Here is a 21049-nt window from a genome sequence, read left to right as displayed (position 1 = left end):
GCGACACTCGCCGCTCGCGGCCAGGAAGATGGCGGAAGGGGTGTCGCCTTGGAGGAGCCGGAGGCGGGAGCACCGCCCTGGGGAGGGCAGAGCAGAGGCCGCGTCCACAGGTGTCATGGTGGGCGCTCTCTGGAACCCGTGCACCGTTTTGTTTCTTCAGGAAATCGCGGGTTCTCTAAGGAAGACTCCGCCTGACCTGAGAAACCGTGTCGACCGTGCGAGCCCTGCCTCCCGCGGGGAGAGCGCACCCGAGGGCCACACCGGACAGCGTGGCCCAGACGGTGCCCCGCCACGCGGGCACGAGAGCCGGCACCTCGAGCCTGCTGCCCAGGCCTCGCCGCTGACACGGAGACGATCCTACGGGTCCCCGCCACACGGCGGGCCCCCGCCACACGGCGGGCCTGCCGCCCTGTCCGGCCCGACCACATCCGGGTCCGCAGAGGCAGGGTCTGGACAGCAGCGGAGCCACGGGCGGACGGGACCCGTGGCCGAGCTCCCACGCGGACACGTTCTGTGGCAGAGGGAGACACGGGCGGGGCTCCCAAGGACCTCGGACGGAGCTCCTACCTTGTTGAAGACCCAGATCTCCCCGTTCACGGTGGGCCTGGGCACCCCGTGGCCGTTGTAGTGGAAGAGGACCCGCTCCTCCTTGGCGTTTCGGCGTAAAGACGTGCAGAGCTTTTTCACCTCATCCACGGTCGGGTCGAGGCTCTGCTTGTACCGGGCCTGTTGCGGGAGAAGAAATCGAGAAACTCACCGTGGATTCGCGGGAGCACCCGGGACGCACCCCCCATCCTGCTCTGAGCGGCGCGTGACCCCGCACACGCGAGCCCGAGCTTCTCCGCCCCTGAAAGCGGGCGACGGCTCTTTCAGAGGCTGCCGGGCACGTGCCCCCACCCGCCAGACGCTCCTTGGGAGCCACCGTGACGGTCCCACGGGATGGAGAGGCCCGCCGCACGGCCACGCTGAGCAAAACGTACCGCCGCTGGGATGCCAGGTATTTCTCAGAAACACTCAATCCTTCCGGAAGAACTCTCTGCAGGAGGCTGCAGCATAAGGCAGCAAGAGAACCGCAGGCAGAAAAGGAAGACAGAGGAGGGACCCCGACGGCCCCTCCCGTCGCCACCTCGGCCCGGCTCAGCCCCCACCTGCTCCCGCCTGGACCCTCACCCATCGAGGCCAAGGGCCCCCCCGAATCAGCAGGGCCTAAAATGAACCTACAAACATCAACAGCCCTTATACACACGACAGTGAACAGTTACAGGACATAAACGTACGGAACGCCCATTTCTAAAGCAGAAAAGAAGATCGAGCACACAGAAGTAAACGACGTGAAACATAAAAAACCCAGATGAGGAAATTTTTAAAAATTCTCCTGGAAAACATGAAGGAGACTTGAAACACAGAAAGATGTTCCCACTTGGGTAGATACACCAACAGTCTCTTCTTATCGTTTTTTAAGCAAGTTCTATGTGCGACACGGCACCGAACTCATGACCCCGAGACCAAGAGTGGCACACTTACCGAGCTGGCCGGGCGCCCTGGCACCAACATTCTTAGTATATCTGTTCTCCCTGAGTTTACCGCCAAATCCAATGCGTTTCCCATAAATATAACAGGCTATTTACTGCTTCCAAGAAACTGCCACTGACATTCTCATGGAGACACGACCACACAAGAAGGGCCAGGAACACAGAGACACGGAAACCACGAGCGTCCAGCCGTCCCACGCCCCCAGACGCCCTCCACGATCTGTCTGATTGGAATGGGGAGGCCGGAGGGGAGGGGCTACCCCACAAAGCCCACAGTCATACCCAGACACACATCTCCTGGGTTTCTGATTTTATTTCAGCAAAACCAGTTCTAATGCCCAGCCGACCTAAGCGCAGAAACGAAGCCATGTGGTGATGCTGAAGCTGGGAGACGGGCATGTGGGGCTCACCCGAGGGGCCTACTTCATATCCATTCGGTGGTGAATTCCCAGTGAAGACTGACTGAGTAAATCTAGAACCACACCGGAAGACGGAGTGGACGTGACGTGCGTGGAATCTCTAACGCCACACGAGGACGTCAAAACAATGCCCCAAATTGGTAAGTCAATGAAGAGCAGCGTTAAGAATGCCCCGTAAGAAGACGGCCGTATCTCCTAGAAAAACACAGCTAAAAGGGTTTGCTGCTAGGTAGGGATTACGCGGTGACTTTTAAAAATAACGTGTATGTTTATTACTTGGATGAACTTTTAAAACTTTACTTGAAAAGCTAAATAAAAAGTAACACGGTGACGTCACCCGAAGAAAGCAGCGGTCAGAACGCGGAGCACACACAGTGCCGGGGCCGGGCCGGTGCCACCCGTGCCTGCACAGCACTCCGCGCACCTGCTGCCGGGGAAGCATCCCCGTTGTGTGCGAAGAGCAGCGGGGAGAGAGCAGCAGAGACAGGAAGCAGCTAGAAGGCCTGAGGACCGCATGCGGCTTCCAAGGACAAGAGGCTTCCTGATCCTTCAAAGGAAAATGAGGCGTCGAGGTGAAGAAACCAGCGGGGACACGCGGCCCGTTGCACACGGGAGTAGTCTGTAATCAACCACACGAGACCCTTGGAGACAGGCTGTATCTCGCGGTCCCAAAGTTATCAGCGGATGCATAAATATGAAAGCTTCGGGATGGTGAAATTCACAACACAAGTTTTTCCAGATTGTCCACATTCCCCACGCCTGTAAGCAAACTAACCCAAGGGGAGTGACCCTGTTCTTCCACAGACAGTTTGAGAACCCTGTGCTGAGGCACAGGTCAGGGTCCAGCCACGTGGCCTTCCCTTCCCATGTCTCCTCCATACGGGCCAGGATGCTCCTCGTAAAGTAAGGGTGTCACAGAGGAGGCTCGAGACAAGGCTCACATGTACGCGAGGTTTCCAAGTTCACTTTCACCACCAAGGCAGCGTGAACTAATCTGACAGAGGCTGTGGGTCCCCCGTGCGGGGGCTCTGAAGGGCTGGCCCGCACGGAGATGGTCCATGTGGGAGCAGGGGCTCGGGACGCAGAGGGCAGCATCCTCACCCGCGTGTTCTGGAAGCACCCAGCTCTTGTGCACGACTCCTGCCGGGACCCTCGGGGCAGGGGCGCCCGTGTCTTCTTTCTCTGGCTCACACACGCCGTTTGTTATACGTCCGTGTGTGACCGTGTGGTTCCCACCGACCGTGAGGCCAGGCAGCATGGGGCTCCGTCTCTACGTCCCTCCCACGGCTGCGCACAACACACTCAGTTATTAGGGACTGATGTGACGGACACTGACCTCTATCGTTAGTAATGAAACAAGGAAAACGGAGAGTCCTTCCTGCTACTGACATGACACGAGTGAATCCCAGTGAACTGCGAGGAAGTGCGTATCTAGACGTCTTTGGGCGCTTACCCGTTCGCCTTAATTCCTGCTACTCTGCTATTTGGAATCTGCATGCTTAACGGTGAAGAAAATAATAAACGTCAACGTTCCTGATTTGCCATCGGTGAACCGTGGATTTGTGCTCAGAGTGAGACAGAGCCAGGGTCCTGGGTCCTAACGCTCTAACCAGCTGAATCTTCGTTGGCCCCATAAAACAAGATGAAGGTAACCGATAAATGGAAATCCAGTTCTGGGGCAGACAGGGAACATCTCGTCGAGATAACTTGGACACATCCCCCAAAACCACATCCGCCCAAGCACGCCGTGCCATCGGAAAGTGAGTTACAGGCAGAACTATCTAGAAGTTCAGTCCGCAAACGAACAGCATAAAAACAACCGCAGACCAGGTAGGAATGGGGTCAATCTGTGGAGCCTACTTTCAAATCCCCCAAACCCCCACCCCCAGAAGAAACCCCCAACGGAGCACAGGACCCAGGTGAACACCCCAGTCACTGTGACGCGACCAGCGTGGCCCAGAGTCTGGACCATCCAGTGACTGAGGGCTGCTGTGACGACCACACGGGGCAGCAAACCCCTCCCCGTCTTGGCAGACGCTTTGATCTGGGCCTTTTCGTAAATTAAACACCCGCACGTGTGTTACAGCAGTACTTTAAAAGTGCGTCCTGGCCGGACAGGCAGAAGTAGCTGGAGGTACTCTGGACATTTCAGCTCCAGGAGCCACAGCGGCGGGCCCGCGGGCTGAAGGGGAGGCAGCGGCCTTGGGCAGGAGCCCGCCTCACGGAGTCCCGCTCCGGGCCGTGCGGATCGGGCACATAGTCTTCCTGTTTCCGGGAAGGCTTCTGGGCGGCTCACGTAGGGAAGAGTAAAGATGGAGGCCGAGTCACAAGACAACTTCAACGGGTGCTGAAAGGAGTTCTGAATTCGCGACTTATTATCCCTGTGAGCACAAGGCGACCGAAAACACTTCCCTTTACTACCGAGAGCGGCAACAGGGCATCGCCCTGGAGGGAAGCCCGGTCGTGTGTGCACAGAGCCACCCCCTGGGGGCCGGGGCCATGCATGCCGCAGGGGCACTGCCTTTAGATGCACGAGACCCTCTCCCCAGCAGCAGCATTTCCACAAGCGGGGTGAGAGAACGGCTGTGGATCGAACCGAAGGAAGAGTTCCCAAATTCGCAGGAGGCCGTGCGCGGGGACAGACGTCCTCTCCGACCACAGCGAGGACCAGATGCCAGTGGCGGGGAGCTTCTGGGGAACGCAGGGTCTGCTGGGAGAGCAAGGGCAGGGGTGCGGTGGTGGGCGCCGTACCCCTCTCACGCCGCCCCTTCTGCCGGGCTACGTTACGAGGACACCGACCGAGACCGTGGCGGTTTTATTAGACGCTGTGAAGAAAACAGGAAATGAATCTCACCGCACGTACGTACATCCCCCCGACCCACGGGCACTTCTCTCCTGAGGCCTCCTGCCACCACACGCGGAACAGTAATCCCCGCTGTCGACCATCACGCCCACCGAGGACACCTCTGCCCCCACTTAGAACCGTCACAGGCGCACGGCGACGGCAGCACACGCACAGCCCCGACGGGCCCCCAACGGGCTTCCCGGGCACCGTCCCGCCAGAGAGCCGAGCCTCGCGGAGCCGCAGGCAGAAGGGGGAGAGGGTGGGATGCCTCGTGCCCACAGCCCAGCCAGGCGGGCGGGTCCCCGGAGGTCACGCTCACACGCGCCGTGCGCCCCCTGGTTCAGGAGCGCGGCTCGCCACCCTGGACGCCTGACTCTGCTCACGCGCATCAAAGCCACCGACCCTTAAAGAGAACAGGACACGCTGCAGAGTCAGAAAGGCTTCTGAAGTCGCGGCCGCGGGCGCAAGAGCACGGTCCTGGCCAGGCAGCCGGCCCGTGCGAGGCAGAGACAACCAGAGGGGCAGGGCCCACACTAAACCCCAGGTATCGGGGAGCCTCCAAATTTGTGAATTCTTCCTCAGTGGCTCCCTCGCTCCTCCGGCTACAGAAAGCCCCACGCGCAGAGGTGAAGAGTTTGCTCAAAGACAAGGCACCCCAACACAGGACCAGGCCACACCCGGAGACCTCACACCAGGTCCCAGGAGCAGCAGGCTGCCGGCTCTGTGGGGCCTGCGCCCGCGTCACAGCCCCAGGCCGCTGGGCGCCTTCCGAGGGGACGGGACAAGGGCTTCCCGCTGCAGCCCCCGCGTCACTCCTGCTGCCACATCACGCAGCCTTCCTCAGTCTGCCCTCCCCCAGGCGGCGACCAAACCGGGGTTCGGCTCCAGGGCAGGACCACCCACCCCTCCCGAGATCAGTTCCACGGGGCAGTGCTGTTCTCCCAAGCCACGCACGAGGCCACGGCTGACGTTCCTCAGAGACGTCCATAGAATCAGGGACTCGTTATCGCTGACCTTGGCTCCACCAAGGTCTTCTCCTGTGGGGTTGCAAACAGATGATTTAGCCTCGCTTTCCACCTAGGCACAAAAAGGACCATTAACAGACGAGCATGAAAGGCACCACAGAGATGAATAATATGCCTCCTGGGGTTTTATGCGAATTAATTAGTATTTTTAAGGGCTCTGAAATGAGAAGCACTAAATTAAATGTCACCACGCCATAGCGTGGTGGCAAAACCACAATGCCTGGGTCCCGGCCACAGGGTCTGAGGGCAGGAGCGGCAGAGAAAGCATCGAGTCGCCTGGGAGACGGAGAGCGTTTTAGCAGGCACACGAGGTGACACGCAGTCCCTGCAACGCGGCCCGCGGTGGCCGGCATCCTGGCTCCAAGTCCAACCCTCAGGACGCAGCCAGGCACGTGTGTGGAACTTCTGCGGGAGGCGGGCGAGGAAGAGAAAAGAAAGGCTGCCCTGTGGCTGGACGAAGGAGAGCGTGGCCCCGAACCCGTCGCCCCCGCGCCGTCCGCCTGCCCCTCGATGACACCAGGCGGCCGCCTGTGCTACGGAGGCCCCAGCGGTGCGTGTGCCGCGTGCCCGCCTTCTCGTCAGGCTCCTCCTTGCGCAAGGACAGACCCCGGGGGGTCACCAGTGTGCCTGGAGCATGGGGGTTCGGGGGCTGCACTTGAGGGTCCCGTCCCCTGACAGATCCCGCAGCAAGGAGCCCCCGGGCAGCGACGGCACCGCCCTCTCCTCTCCGGGGTGTCGAGCAGAGACCACGCGGCCTCGCCCGGCCAGGCGTGAGGGTATCAGCGATGTTGTTTCCGCTCTCCCATCCTTCCCCGGCAGCAGAGAAGGAAGGGGCGAGCGAACATAATGTTAGAATTTGGGCCAGTTTCGTCCCTGGTCTGGGGTCTTGAAAATGTCTCACCCTCCTCCCCTTTCCAAGTAGGAAGCACGGACTTCCGGGAAATGCTGGGCAGGAGGAAGGTCAGGTCTGCTCACAGGACACCTGTCCCAGGCGGTAGCCCCACATGGAAGGCTCCAGGCCCTGGCAGCTCAGGGACTTGTGCTCCTGCCTCTCAAAAAGCACTTCTTGCTGCTACTGCCCCTTCCATTCGCACTAACACCACCTAAGCCAAGCCACCGCACGTACGGTCACCACCATCACGGTCGCCGCCACCCGCACCCTCATCCTGACCACCCCCAGTATCATCACCACCGTCCTCAACGCCGCTGCCAGCAACGCCACCGTCAGCCACAACCGTCACCGTCCTCTATTTCTTACGTTACTACAACTTCCTAAGGAACCTGCCAGGCTCACTTTGCTCGATCCAAATCCATTCCTCAAAACTCGGTATGTCTCACGTGCTGAAAACCCTTTGATGGCTTCCCACGGACCCCAGAAACTCCTCAGAATGGCCCTTCAGTCCCCGCAAAACCTCGTCTGCAGAGCCTCTGAGAGTGTACGCTCCAGGCACAAGGAAGTATCTTTCAAGTCTTATGTTCTTACCCACCTCCTAGCCCTTCCTACTTCCTCTTCCTACTTTTCCTCGACCCCCAATTCCAAGTCTTGCCTGGACATTTCCTCTCGCTTCTTCAAACATCAAGTTAAAGGTTAATTCTCGAGAACTCACTCTCAGGTACGCCCAGAAACGGGTTAGGTTCCCCGTGCAAACGCTCCCATGGCGCATGTAGGTCCCTGACCGCAGCATTTATGACCCTTGACTCCACCTGCTTCTTACCCCTCTGTCTGCCCTCCCTCCACCTTCTTCCTGCCCGATTGGTGAAAGTCCTATGAAGGCAGGGACCGGCGCTTCCCTGGTCACTACGGCCACCCTGGGGAAGTACAATACCTGGCACGTAGTTGGCACTTAATGTTTGTGTATGAACAAATGATAAAGACTCACTGCTAGAGTTCGCAGAGCCCAGCGAGCTTCTCCCAAAAGAGCTGTTCTATTGGAGTACTGCAGTATCCTATTTGCTTAGGATTTCAAAACCTCCCGTTCCGCTGGGACAGAGGACGGCGGGGAAGCCGGTGCCTGCGCCGCAGAACCCAGGCCCCGTGGCAGAAGATGTCCCGCCTTCACAGGCTGGCCTGCTGCCCCAAACAAGCTCAGGGTGGACGCTGGGGGCCACGTGAGCGCCCGCGGACGCGCCCAGCTAATGCAGCACGGCGAGACGCGGCTGGCACTTTCTATAAGCAGGCACTCCTGGGTGGACAGGTGACCCTCCCGAGAGCCACGCCGTCTGTCTGGTGTGAAAAGCCAGGAGTGCTGTCCGCGAGCCAAGACAGAAGGAAAGAAGATTTACTTTGTCACTGGCAAATGTACACGTCTTTCAAGGTTTATAACGGCATGAAAAGTAACGAAAAGACCTCTCCCTTCTCCGGACAGCTCCGTGGAGATGAGAGGACAGAGGAGCCGCGGGGCACCGAGCCACACACCTGACTGCGGGCTGCAGGGGGGCCTCCCTGAGGCAAAGACAAAGCAGACAAGAGCAAACGCAGGAAATTAGATGGCAGCGGGGCAGGAGTGGGGCGGACGGCTGACCGGGTGATCCCACTCCTCCGCCTTGGCTGCAGGACCAGCGTGAGGAACGGCACGGCGTCCGCACGGGCAGGAGTGCACACGTGGTCATGACCTCGGCACGGATGACCTGTCCTTTTCGAGCCATCCCGACGCATCGCTGCTGTACTTAGACCGTCCTGTAGAGTCATGAGGCCTTCGCGGCCAAATGCTCTGAGGCTCCCGTCGCCAGCCAGGTCCCCGGCGTCCGACGAGGCTCCTCACTCCCCCAAGGGTCAATCTCCACCCTGCGTTCCGTGGCTCTCCTCCCCAGCCTCCTCCCTCCAACCCCGGGCGTGGCTGTAACTCAGCCTCCTTTGTCTCACCCCACAAGCTCCCCGTGGGTGCAGCACAAACCTACGATGGAAGAATCCCTTGCCTTGCTCCTCGCGGGCCCACGCCCCTGGGCTCCCCAGCTGAATCGCTGGCGTCAGCTGGTTCTGAGTCACCGAGACCACACACCTCGATCCCGTCCCTCCCTCCGCTCTCCCCCTCACACCCCCTCCGTCCGGGGCTCCCCAGGCCTGGCTCAGTGTGCCCGGGGCATGTCCCTCACACACGGCTGTCCTGCCTCTGCTTCATCGGGGGTCAAAGGCCCCCGACTGTCCTCAGGCCTCCTGGCCAGCCTCTGTCCACGTCCTTCCAGTCTGGCAGAACTTTCCTTCCCAAGCACGCCATCAGGCCACTCGCGTCCTAAAAGCGGATCCTCGGTGGTGGGGTCCACTGCACTGCCCCCACGGGAGCACCGCCACGCCCGGGCACGGAGCACAGCTCCGTCAGCCTCCTGCCCCCACCGGTCCTCCACGGGTCTGGCTGCGCTGGGCCCCTTGGCCGCCCTGGCCGGGCCTGAGCAAGCTCTTGCCTCCTCCCGAGGCTCCCTGCAGCTCTCGGCCCACAGGGGCCACCTCTCACTTCTCTGAGAACGACGTGGTAGGCCTCGCCTTCCGACACCAAGCTGGTGAGGACAGGACCCTGTGAAGTTCCCCAAGTCCCCGTCTCTGGACACACAACACTCACACAGGGAAGCTGCAGGGCACGAATTCATGGGTGTCTGAGCAACGCTGACTTTACCGACCTATCGTTTACCTGAAATTAACCACAGCACAACTGCATTATCCCGACGGAACTTTGCTCATCCCGACATGGACCTCGGAGCCAATCCGTGAAGTACAAATTCAATCTCCCGCTCCATTTGCACGTTTTCTTTCCTCTTTCAGTGTTTCCGTTATCTCCTAGTAAGATGCTATCTGTCTCATTTTTTCTTGATGGTATTGTGACACTGGGCTTTGCCCCAAATCCCTAAATTTAAAAAACAAAAACAAAAACAAGCTACCACTTATCTTATGACTTTAAATGGAGCACCTGAGTAGTTGAAGTATAAGCAGGAGGTGGGAAGCGATGTTTCAGTCAATAACCCTCCTTGAGAATCTCTGCTGACCCAAAGGACTCACCCCCACCCCCGCCAAGGGCTCAGGCTGATGGCAGACGCAGCGCTGGCTCCCAGAACCACACACGCACACGGCTGTGGTCTGCGTCTAACACGGAACCGGCGTCCTTGCAAACTCGCCATGGAAAGACGGATCTTAGACAAATTAAAACCGCCTCACAAACAAACAAACCAACCCCCAAAACCACACAAGCAGCCACAGCCCGTGGCAGGGCGGAAGGCGGAGGCGTCCCGAACCGGCCCGGCCGCTCAGGCAGCGGCCACGCCTGGTCCTTCACGCCCTCGAGTTGCACCTGTGCAAGCTGAGTTCTGGTCACCTGCGGGCACAACCGAGGTCACTTGTTTTCAGAAGCCGAAGGAGCAAACTTCAGAAGAAGTCTAGAGACACAGAAGTCACCGACCACCTTCCGGCAATTTCTAGTACCCTTTCATATTATTCTGGAATTTTCGCTAATGGAAACGGAACGCATAAGGTCGCCCCCTCTGTGTCATTGTAAATGACCTCTCAGGGCGACCTGGCTCTGCGAATGGCCAACAGTAATGGGCATCTCCACCTGTAGGGGACATCGCTCGGGTAAAAGGCCGTTCAGCTTCAGGCCTCGCTGCCCTGCATCTGCCCAGAGAGCTGACTGGACTTGCATTCACGTTTGGTCCGACAACCCAGGGCTCCCTTCTACCAAGCAACGGGTTATCTCTAAGACGTATTTTTGCTTTTTCACAGACTGTCCCCTCCACTCACGGTGCACGGTCAAAGCCCCAGCACGTCCTGTGCCAGCAGTTGGCCCCGCCTACCTCAGGGGTCAGCTCAGTAGCCGAGGGCACATTTTCAGGTTTCCCGCCCCACAAGCCCCACCCCGACTGGCCAAGGGCAGGGGCGTCTCCGAGGAGGCTCACTGGCGCGACACGCGGGTCTGCACCGCCCGCCCCAGACGTAAGATCCGGGTCACTTTCGGGGGCCAACGTGGGCTGCTCGCCGTGAACCCCACGTCGCACCTCTGGACAGGCTGCAAGCAAACCGAGCGTCAGCGAGGCCTCTCTGGGGGGTCTCCCGCTCCTCCTCCCTCTGCACCCCGGGGGTCAGCTCTGCTAGGGGTTCCTCACCCCTTGGGCACAGTCTCTGTTGGGGCTCCCAGCCCTCGCCGCCCGATGTCGGACGGGAGCTGCCGAGAGGAGGCTCTGCTGTGCCCACTGGAGAGGCCCACCCCTCTACCAGAGTTAGGGTCCCCGAGACGGAAGACCTGGGATCCGGCCACGCATCGGTGACTTACTTATCAGCGTTCCACCCGGGACCGTCTGGGAACCACCCCGAACCTCCACTCCCTCCTGAAATAACTAGAACGGTCCTGCCCCTGCCCACTTCATAGGCTGTGAGGACGACGTGAGCAAACGCACGGCGGGGTGCCTGGAAAACACAGCCAGTGAGGAGAGGAGGGCAGAGGACGCGCCAGCTACCGTCCCGAGCCCTCACTTACGCCCGCTCGCCCACCCGCACGAGCACCACGCCAGCCAGGCATCGGGAGCACCCCCGCTTTACAGACAGGGAGCTGAGACACAGAGAGGTGCGGTAACCACCACAGGTCACACAGCTGGCGCGTGGCAGGGCCCGTTTCAAGCCAGGCGGCCCGGCTCCGGACTCCCGGGTTTTCCCCACTCAGTCAGCGGAGCCCCGGGGGACTGACGGAGGGCCTTCCCACGTGTTGGCAAACTGGGGACAAGCAGGGGACGGGAAGACACAAGGGACAGGTCGGCCATCCTAACGTGATGGCCCTGCCTCGGTTCCGCGGCCTCTGGGCCCCAGCACGGCAGCACCCCCCCCCACCCCCCCACCCCCGCCGCCTCGAGAGGGGCCGGAAGCCCTGCGGATCCTGAGGGCGGAGCCAGCGGCGTGCCGGCCAGCCGGGCCCTCACGGAGCCCCGGGACCCAGCAGCCGAAGCCTCGCACGGCTACTGAGTGTTGCCCAGGTCCACACACCGCATTAGCACCGAAAACACTGCTCCCTCCTAACGTTAACGCCCGACGGCCCCCAAGCAAGACGGATACCTGCCGGCTACTGGAGCACTTAGTGTTTACCAACCCGCCTGGTGGGGAGACAAAGAGAATCCAGAATTTCATAAGCCGTGTGGAGTGGATGGGAGAGGGCGGGGGTGGGGGCAGAGGAGACTGGACTCCGGGCCCCGGGGCTACGGCATCCGGGGGACACGGGGACGCGGGCGTTCCGCATCCGCAACCTTGTTCTGGCCACTGATGCGGCCGGCGGAGCGCTTCGGAACAGGGCGCTCTCTCTACCACGGGACGTGCTCTCTCTGACAGTAACGAGACGAGGAAGGAAACAAATCGACACCGAGAGGCCTCACGCCGAGGAGGAAACAGGTACTTGTTCAATGGCCGCCAAACCGGGCCAGCCAAGCGGTGGACTGAGGCCGCGCCCCCAGGCGTGCCCGTCGCCCGGAAGCTGGCTCCGTGCACCCAAAGAAACAGCCACCAAAGTGATTCGTGACAAAGTGATGCCCGACGCCTCTCACCAGCCAAGTCTGTTCTGAGCAAGGCCCCAAGCAGGGCTGCCCGCGGGCCCAGCAGCAGCCACAGGAGAGCCAGACTGTCGGAGTCCCTGGTCCTAAGGTACAGCCGTAAACGTCTCAGAAGCATGCTTGCTGATCCCAACTATTTTTTTTTAATATATTTTTTTTAACGTTTATTTATTTTTGAGACAGAGAGAGACAAAGCATGAACGGGGGAGGGGCAGAGAGAGAGGGAGACACAGAATCGGAAGCAGCCTCCAGGCTCCGAGCCGTCAGCCCAGAGCCCGACGCGGGGCTCGAACTCACGGACCGCGAGATTGTGACCTGAGCTGAAGTCGGACGCTTAACTGACTGAGCCACCCAGGCGCCCCGCTGATCCCAACTATTTACTTTTCAAAGAAAGTTCTGATTTCATGTTCGGTTCCTGATGTTCGTGAGGACGCTCTCTGTCGGGCTCATCCGATTTCCATGCAGAGGGAGCATCGGAGACCCGGGAGAGACATGCGGGAGCGAGCTGGGGGCCCCGCGGGAGGTGTCGAGGCCCCGGTGACCCCCCACCGGCCCCCTGCCTCCGCCTCTGAGCTCCATGTTTGTGGAGTCCGCCTTCCGGGCTCACGTTCGTCCGCTCCGCCCTTGGTTTCGAGGGCGCTACTGGGACGGTTTCACCGGCCCTTGACGGGACGCCCTGGTTCCTTCCCGCGGCTGGACCCGCGAGCGCACACGTGGCAGGGAACCAAAAGCCCTCGGGGAAGGGCCCCAGCACAAGCTCCCCATCTGTGAACCCCTGTTCGAGGCCAAAGGAACTCCTCAGGTTTCCGACACACATCTTCCCAGCGTGAGCAGTTTCACACAGACTTGGTAACATCCTGGCCTCTCTTTACTTTGTGCCTTAGCCAGTAACAACCCTTCCTTCCTTCCTGAATGTGCTAAGGAGGCAGGAGAGAACCACGACAGCTGGCTTACTTGTCAAAATCCACAAAGTCGAGGCTTCTCGACGGGGTCCAAATCCACTTCTGAAACGGGCTCGCCTGGTGTGAACAGACCTGCCTAGAACACGCCGTCCTCCCATGTTCGGTGAGGCCCGGGGGCGGGCTCGGCGGGCACGGGTGGGGAGGGGGCTCCTGGCACCCGACCGATAAATGCCAGGGAAGCTGCCGAACACAGCCCCACTGTCCTCACACGTGTGTGGGGACACCTACGGCCACAAAGACGGACTATCCGGCCCTGATGTGAGCACTGCCAGTTTGGGGAACGCTGCTTTCAAGGAAAGAACGAAGGTCTGGTTCTAACGAGGACCTCCAGATTCTAATCCAGTAAGATGGAAACAAGCACGGTGGAGAGAAATGCACACAGTGTATGGCCAGTCTTACCTAACGTGTGTGTGTGAGCACACACGTGTTCACAGACACGCCCGTCATGAGAACGTTTATGCGGCTGCTGCAGAAGGAAGGACGCAGGGTGAAGAGGCAGGAAGAGAAACCAGATTTTTTTAAATGTTTTATTATTCATCTTCGAGAAAGAGACAGAGACACAGACAGAACCCCAGGCAGGCTCCAGGCTCCGAGCTGTCAGCACAGGGCGGGGCTCGAACTCACGAACGAGATCATGACCTGAGCTGAAGTTGGACGCTTAACCGACTGAGCCCCCCAGGCACCCCTAAAAGCCAGACTTCTCGTTTTGTGTACTTGACTTGGGATCCACTAAATATTTTACATAACTGTAAAGCAGAATTAAAATTTTTAAAAAGCATTTCTTAAACATCTTAAGTAAAAGGACACAAACGAACACAACTGTGCACCTGGCTGGCTGTACTGCTGGACGGGGAGGAACGCATCCACGTGACTTTAAAACAGGGTGACCTGGGGCACCTGGGTGGCTCGGTCGGTTGAACATCCGGCCCCTAATTTGGGTTAGGGTCATGATCTCAGTATCGCGGGATGGAGCCCCACTTTGGGCTTCATGCTCAGCGTGGAGCCTGCTTGGGTCTCTCTCTCTCTCTCCCTCTCTCTCTCTCTCAAATTTATAAAATAAAGAAGAAACAAAAAGAAAAACAGGGTAACCTCACTCTCTATCCGTGGCCTGGTGCCAGAGGGAACCACAAATGCCTGGTGAACAGTTTTTGGTAAAAGAACACTGGTGCTACATTGGTTGTTGCTTCTGAACATGCTGATGTGATGTGGGACGCAAGAAATGAGTGATTGTGTTGGTGCCCATGAAAAATCTCAGTGGTCGGTGTGGGAGAAGGCAGATATGTGGGATTAAATAAAAACCTTGCAGTCCCGAAACTTAATCAGTAAGCACTCATAATACATTCTACCTTCATTTACTTATTTATTTTTCTGAGAGAGGGGAAGTGCTCATGCCTGTGTGAGCAGACAAGGGGCAGAAGGAGAGAGAATCCCAAGCAGGCTCCACACTGTCAGCACAGAGCCCAACGCGGGGCTCAGTCTCAAGACCCTGGGATCGTGACCTGAGCCGAAATCAAGAGTCGGACACTCAACTGACTGAGCCCCTGGGTGTCCCTTATAATGCATTCTACCATTAAAACAGAGAGGCAGCGGGGAGAGAAAAGTTGAGTGTGGGCAATGGGCACCCCTGGGACCCAGATTAAGCTCTCTAAATCCCATTCCCACTCAGCTGACTGGAGACGTGGGCAGAAAACGTACAAAATGAGAACGGAGCATCCTGCCTGGTCACACCAGCTAGGAAAGAAGTGATCACAAGCTACCAGGCCCACATCAGACAGACTCGGGAGCCAAATCACAGAGCCCCCCCACCCCCGCCCCCACCGGCCAAAGAGGAAACAAGGCCAAGGAGGAAACGATGTGCACGCCAACGTTTAACAAGTGTAATGGTTACGCTTTTACTGCACACTGACTGGGACAAACACACACCCTGCAGGTTACCTTAGGAGACGCCCACTCATATTCTGAAATCTGCTAAACAAAGGAAAATAAGTATTGTATTGGTTTTCCTACATGAACTCTACCTTGAGACACCCGAATAATCGGTGAGAGGTAGTTTCTCTTTACAGCAATCAATATCCCAGTTAACAGGCGGGGGGGGGGGGGGTGACAGAATTACATCATCACCATTTTACAATTTCTAATGGATGGATCCAGGTATGAACATCAATGTCTGCTAACCTCACTGAGAGAACACAACCAGTCATCACACACATCCTAGGGGAAGTACCCGCCACCGCCTATGAAATGCCATGCCCCCCAAGCACCCCTCCAATTGACCGAATCTGCCGAAGCCTCCAGACTGACCTATCACGTAGAGGACAGTCAAGGGCAGGTGAGTGTGGCTTACCTAGAGCCAGGCGGGGAGAAGCAACGCCCAAAGTCCAGACAGCAAGGACCTCTACAGGAGCACATGGCCCGGTGTCTTCAACCAATAAATGGCAGGAAGAGACAGACACACGGAGCAGGATGGGGGCAGGGTTCTGACTTACAGAGATTCTATGGATTAAGAGGGCACATCAACCAACCACAGTGTATTCACCTTACTTGAACCCTGATTCGAATAAATTCCACATGTGTGTTTTTTTTAAGTCATGATTATCTTTATTTTTATTTACTTATTTATTTATTTTGAGCCAGAGAGGGTGTGCGGGGGGGGGGGGGGGGGAGTGGGGGGGTGGGCTGGGAGCAGAGAAAGGGAGAGAGGGGATCCTAAGCAGAGTGGGGCTCGATGTCATAAACCACAAAGTCACGGACCTGGGCCGAAATCAAGAGTCAGCCGCTCAACCGACTGAGCCACCCAGGTACCCCAAGTCATGCTTACCTTTCGAACTACACTGAAGTATTTACAGATAGAATCATACGTGTCTGGAGTTTGCTTTAAAGTGAGCGGGGGGAGTGGGTGAGAGAGGGGAGTGGGGGCAGCAGAGATGAAAAAAGGCTGGGAACAGGTTGATAACTATCGAAGACAGATGACAGCAGATGTGGACTATTTCCATGATAAAAAGCTTAAAAATTAACACGAATAGGCCACAAAAAACAAATGAAGAGACAAACAAGCAAACAGTATCTCCAAGTGTTCCCATGATGAACACAAACTCCCCTAGAGTCACTTGTACACGTAACGATAAAGTCAACGTTGGCCATCTTTTATTAACATTGGCTTACACGAAGCCATTTGCCCAAGGCTTAGCCAGCATGTTACGGTGTCCAGACAGATGAAAGTCTGAAATGTGCTGTAAGCACAGGTAAGACATATGTGCCAATGGCGTGAGAGACTGGCACATCTGGACAAAACCTGCTTCACAAACGTAACACGGAAAAGCCCCAAGTCCTGTAAACAAAAGAAAGAGCAATGATAGAGTGAGGTCTCCGGCTCAGCCCTAACTGGGAAACGCGTCCGCGAGTAAGCGTGCCGCTTCCCCACGGGGCTCGCTGCCCTTCCCGGGCTGATCGGACGCCAGCTCCTCCTGACGGGGCCATCTCTGCGCCTCAGTCCGCGCTCTGGCCACACCGTCTTCTCTGACCGGCAGTCCTGCACCAGAGGCCAGATTCCCGCCAGGGAGGCCTCGGGGAGGGGCCCCGGCCCGGCCTTGGGGGACACAAAACAGTGGGGCACGGGGTCCTCTGCTTCTGCTCCTGGCGCGTGCTCCTCCCGCCAGGCCGCTCCGTGGTTTCCGGGAGGAAATACGTGATTTATCGAGCAGACCGGGAGACGCGTCAACTTCTCTAAGACCAACGCTGCCGTGGGGAACGTGGACATCGACGTGTGCGTCCGCTCACCGGCCTCTGCCGTCTGGAGGCCCCCAGAGTGTCGGCCAGCCTCGGAAGGCAATCCTGCTCGCGGGTGAGACTCCAAAACGTGAAATGATCTGATAAAAGTTTACAAACGCTTGAAGCAACATTTCGAGGCAAAGTCCTACCCAAATCGCAAGTGCCGCCTTCTAGTACTTGATTTCTTGCAATCCCTCAGAACTGCAACAGGCCGGCCGCTGTTTTGCTTAAGAGGCCACCCCAGGGCCACCTCCGTCCCCCAAGGCGCGGTTTCGGGGCCGTTTTTGTCAATCGGGGTCGTGTCAGTTAGGCGGCCCACTCACCCGCCAGGGCTCGAGGCTGGGGACAGAGGCTGGACTTCGTCCCTGTGTGCCCTGGGCAGGAGGCGGCCCGAGGGTGGCAAGCCCACAGTCCGTTCCTGCCTCTGTTCTGGAGAGACATCTAGTCTCAGTAACAGAGATGGCAAAACTAATAAAAAAGGGGGGGGGGGGGGGCGCCTCCCACACCCTTCACCCCTGCAGCAGAGCTCTCCTCGTCCTGGAGGAGACGTCCTCGTCCCACGAGAGCTGTCCCTCATGCTGGAGGGGCAGAGGGTCTCCCGACAGCAAGCTGAGCAGACAGGCTGGAGGGAAGCCAGCCAGAAGCTCCGGGACATCGTTCTCCTTGACAAGAGAGCGGCTGTCCCTCCTTTCTCTCTCTGAACACAACTCTAAGGTTTGGGCCTGCAACGACTACTTTGGCATCATGAGAGCAGAGTCAAGAAAACAGAGACTCATCCAGAATCCTGACAGTACTGAGCCACGTTCAAAACCAGTCCCGGAACCAAGTACCGTCAGCCCACCATGAGCTGGAGAAGCGGCCCGGTGTGACGGCTGAGAGCCAGAGCTCCGGGCAGACGGGCCCAGCCCATCCCAGCCCTGCGGTCCTGGCAGAGTGCTGGCCTCCCCAGTGCTTCACTCCCTCGGCTGTGAGTCGGAGGGGCCGGGGAGGGGGGGGGGGGGGGGGGGGGGGAAGGGCCACCTCAGTTTTTGTGCAGCGTGAACGACCCAACACAAGAAAGCGCTCAGAACAGGGCCCGGCACACGGCGCCCGCCACGTGATGGTGACCAGCGGCATCGGGTAGGCGGCCGACAGGACCGTCCCCGGCGCAGGGCCTGCCTTCAGCACGCAGCCCTCTGTACGTGCTCAGTCCCCAAGACCACCACTCCCACGGTGTCCCTCCCACTTTCCTGTGGATGTCTCTAAACCAGAGGCCACCGGCCCCACCTCTCCTCCCCGTCATCCGTACGCCATCCGCACGGCCCTAATCCCACGCGACCGCACCCTCCCGACTGCCCCACCTGTCTGTGCTTATGGTGTGGACCACGCTGGTGCACACACCCTAAACGGCCACTTACTGTGAACATGCATAAATGAGCGAGTAGTGCAGGCTGCACATACGTCAATAAAATCCTACAACGTCTGTTCATCTTCCTCAAGGTTACAACTTTCCGATAGGCAACGTTTAGGACCAGAGCGTAATGAAGAACCGAAACAGTACATCTGACCCAGACGACCGGTCCCTGCGACGCAGTCAGTCCCTACGGACCTCGGCTTGAGCTCCGGGCCCTGACTGCGCCCCAGGGTGGGCACGGGCTGCCAAGTCGGGCGGTGAGTGTGCAGAATCCGAAGCAAACGGCACCGACGGTGAAGCCGCAGGAAGCCGTGACGTGAAGCCGGGCACACCTGTCAGGAGGCCAGGCCCTCCCAGGCCATGAGCTGCGACGGATGCTGGGGACGGGAGAGGGTGCCTGCCTCCCATCTCTGGGCTTCCTAGACCCGCTGTTCACTCGCTTGCTTCCTGTCACGCGGTGAAGCCAGTCCTTCATTTCAGGGAAGGGATGTGCTCAAACAGGACTCAGGACTCATCCACATGAACCACGTGGCCTGTCCTCATTCCCCTCTTCCTAAACCACTGACAGCCTTGTGGCTTCACTGTGGGCGCTCGTCTGCACAATTCTCACACACGCACAGACACCGGTCATTGAGTGTCCCCCAGGTGCACAGTCCCGTGTGCACAGGGACGGGGTCGGGCCCCCGTTGCGGTGAGCCCTGCGTGTGCTGGGGCGCTGTGGTTCCAGAAGATGCAGACAGGCAGGTCGGCTCCCTGGGTACTGACAAGACAAAACAGGAGTTGGCCATCGGCTCCAACTAGAATGGATCTGAATCGATCGCCATGTGATTTGAACCCTCACAGTGTCCACTTTTAAGGCTCCCATTAAAACAAATCTCACTCGAGATTTAAAGTAAGACAGGTCTAAGAGCCCAAAGTAGAATGGCCCAACTCCGAACCACGGGAGACAGGGATCACCTGGCTTGGCGGGGGTGGGGGTGGGGGGTTAGCATCTGATTTCATAGAAGCCAGACAAGCATCTCCAGAGGAGAGCACTCCAGACAGCGTCCTCATTAGCGGAAAATCGTGGTCCCCAGCCTTCCCAGGAGGAGCACTTTCCAGGAGACTGATTCACTGCAGAGAAACTGAATCATGTAAATGATTCCGGAAAGAAGCCTGGGGAGCTGAGTCTCTTCAATTCTTGTTGCTGCAAGCACTGGGGGGGAGAGGGGGGCAGACCCACACCAGGTAAGGAGGCATGCAGGCTGTCTCCAGGCTGTGTCTCCTGATCCTGGGGAGGCCTCAAGCCTGGGCACAAGCTGTCCATGACCACCATGCCACCATCCAGCCACCCACTTCTTTATCTCGGAGACACAGGACCTCAGGAATAAGCAGTGGGGACAGTTCAGGTGGCCCGACAGAGCCCAGAGGTTTGAATCTTTCCACGATACTCCAACAAACAGTGTCCCACCAACGTTGACCTCTCTCTAGGCACAGGACGACCCTGCCCTCCTGTCCCAGCAGAGCACTGACTAGAGAGCTCTCCCGTATGCAGAGAAGCGTGCTCCCTGTGGGTGACCTCCTCCTTCTGGTCTCCAGGACAACCCTGCTGGTCTACCTTCCCTCGATAGAAGGGATCTGGCGGCCAAAGGCAGCTGGGAGTTTACAGAGCATAGCAGCTATCACCCAGGAACTTAAAACATTACGGAAATAAAACATATTCTATGAGAAAAATGGGCTGAAGATTTGAACAGACAATTCACAGCCAAAGATTTGGAGATGGCCCCGAAGGATACAAAACTGCTCAAGTTGACTTAAATGACACGGACAAAAGCAGCCCGAAACAGCATCTCCCACCTACCAGACCACACACACCGACGACCATCAAAAAAGCCCATCGGGCACTCTGAGGTCAAGTGCTTCACGCGTTGCCAGTTGGGACAGAACGTGGGACCCAAACCCCACGCAGGGGAATTTGCCAACGACCAGGAAAAGGCTCCCCGGGCACTTGTTTGATCCAGAGACACTAGGAATCTGCCTTGAAGACACATCTTTAACAACACAAAACGCATCTGAACAATGCTATTCAATGCAGCCGGTGTGGGGGTGGGCACTTGGCTCCCAAATACCACTCCCAGCAGGGGGCAGCGGCCCCCTGGGGATGTGGGTCACACCAGGGCTCGCCAGGGAAGGAAGGAAGCGGGGTACGAAGGAAGGAAGCGGGGTACGAGCAGAGGCTGGAAGGGCCACCGGCAGCCAAACCTGGGCGACAGAATACTCGCCAGAGCAGAGCATCCTCGGAATGAAGGAAGAGCTTTCTGCTTTATGATGGTGTAAAAGGATGAGCGTGTGAATGCACGAGGGTGAAGAGAAAGGTTTTCTCACAGTAGAATCCCAGTAAATACAGAAGGAACCGTGGAATTAGAAAGTCTGCATCTGTCACCGTCACAGCAGCGACCGACTCGGGCAGGAATTGTCAGTGGAAGCAACACCAGTACAAGGATCAGGGTATTTCCAGAGCCCCAAGTGCCCCCCACAAGGAGAGAAGTACTAACTAGACTCTCAGTGCAGGAAGCTGCAGGCAGTGTCATCGCCAGCAGCGGGACGAGGGGC

The 21049-nt window shown here is 58.2% G+C and overlaps 1 protein-coding gene across 1 annotated transcript in view; it reads right to left on the bottom strand.

The window, feature by feature from the left end:
- The window catches only part of RPTOR (regulatory associated protein of MTOR complex 1), a 331619-nt gene that overhangs the window by 191702 nt on the left and 118868 nt on the right, over positions 1 to 21049 (bottom strand). The window contains exon 4 of the mRNA XM_081791320.1: positions 568 to 726. Within this exon, the coding sequence (XP_081647446.1) occupies positions 568 to 726 (159 nt within the window). The remainder of the gene's footprint in view (positions 1 to 567; positions 727 to 21049) is intronic.

This window comes from Panthera onca, chromosome E1 (assembly GCF_046562875.1).
Source record: "Panthera onca isolate mPanOnc1 chromosome E1, mPanOnc1 haplotype 2, whole genome shotgun sequence".
In the NCBI taxonomy this organism is placed as follows: Eukaryota; Metazoa; Chordata; class Mammalia; order Carnivora; family Felidae; genus Panthera; species Panthera onca.
The sequence above is the reverse complement of the archived record's forward strand: the minus strand, read 5'-3'. Positions and strand labels throughout refer to the sequence as shown.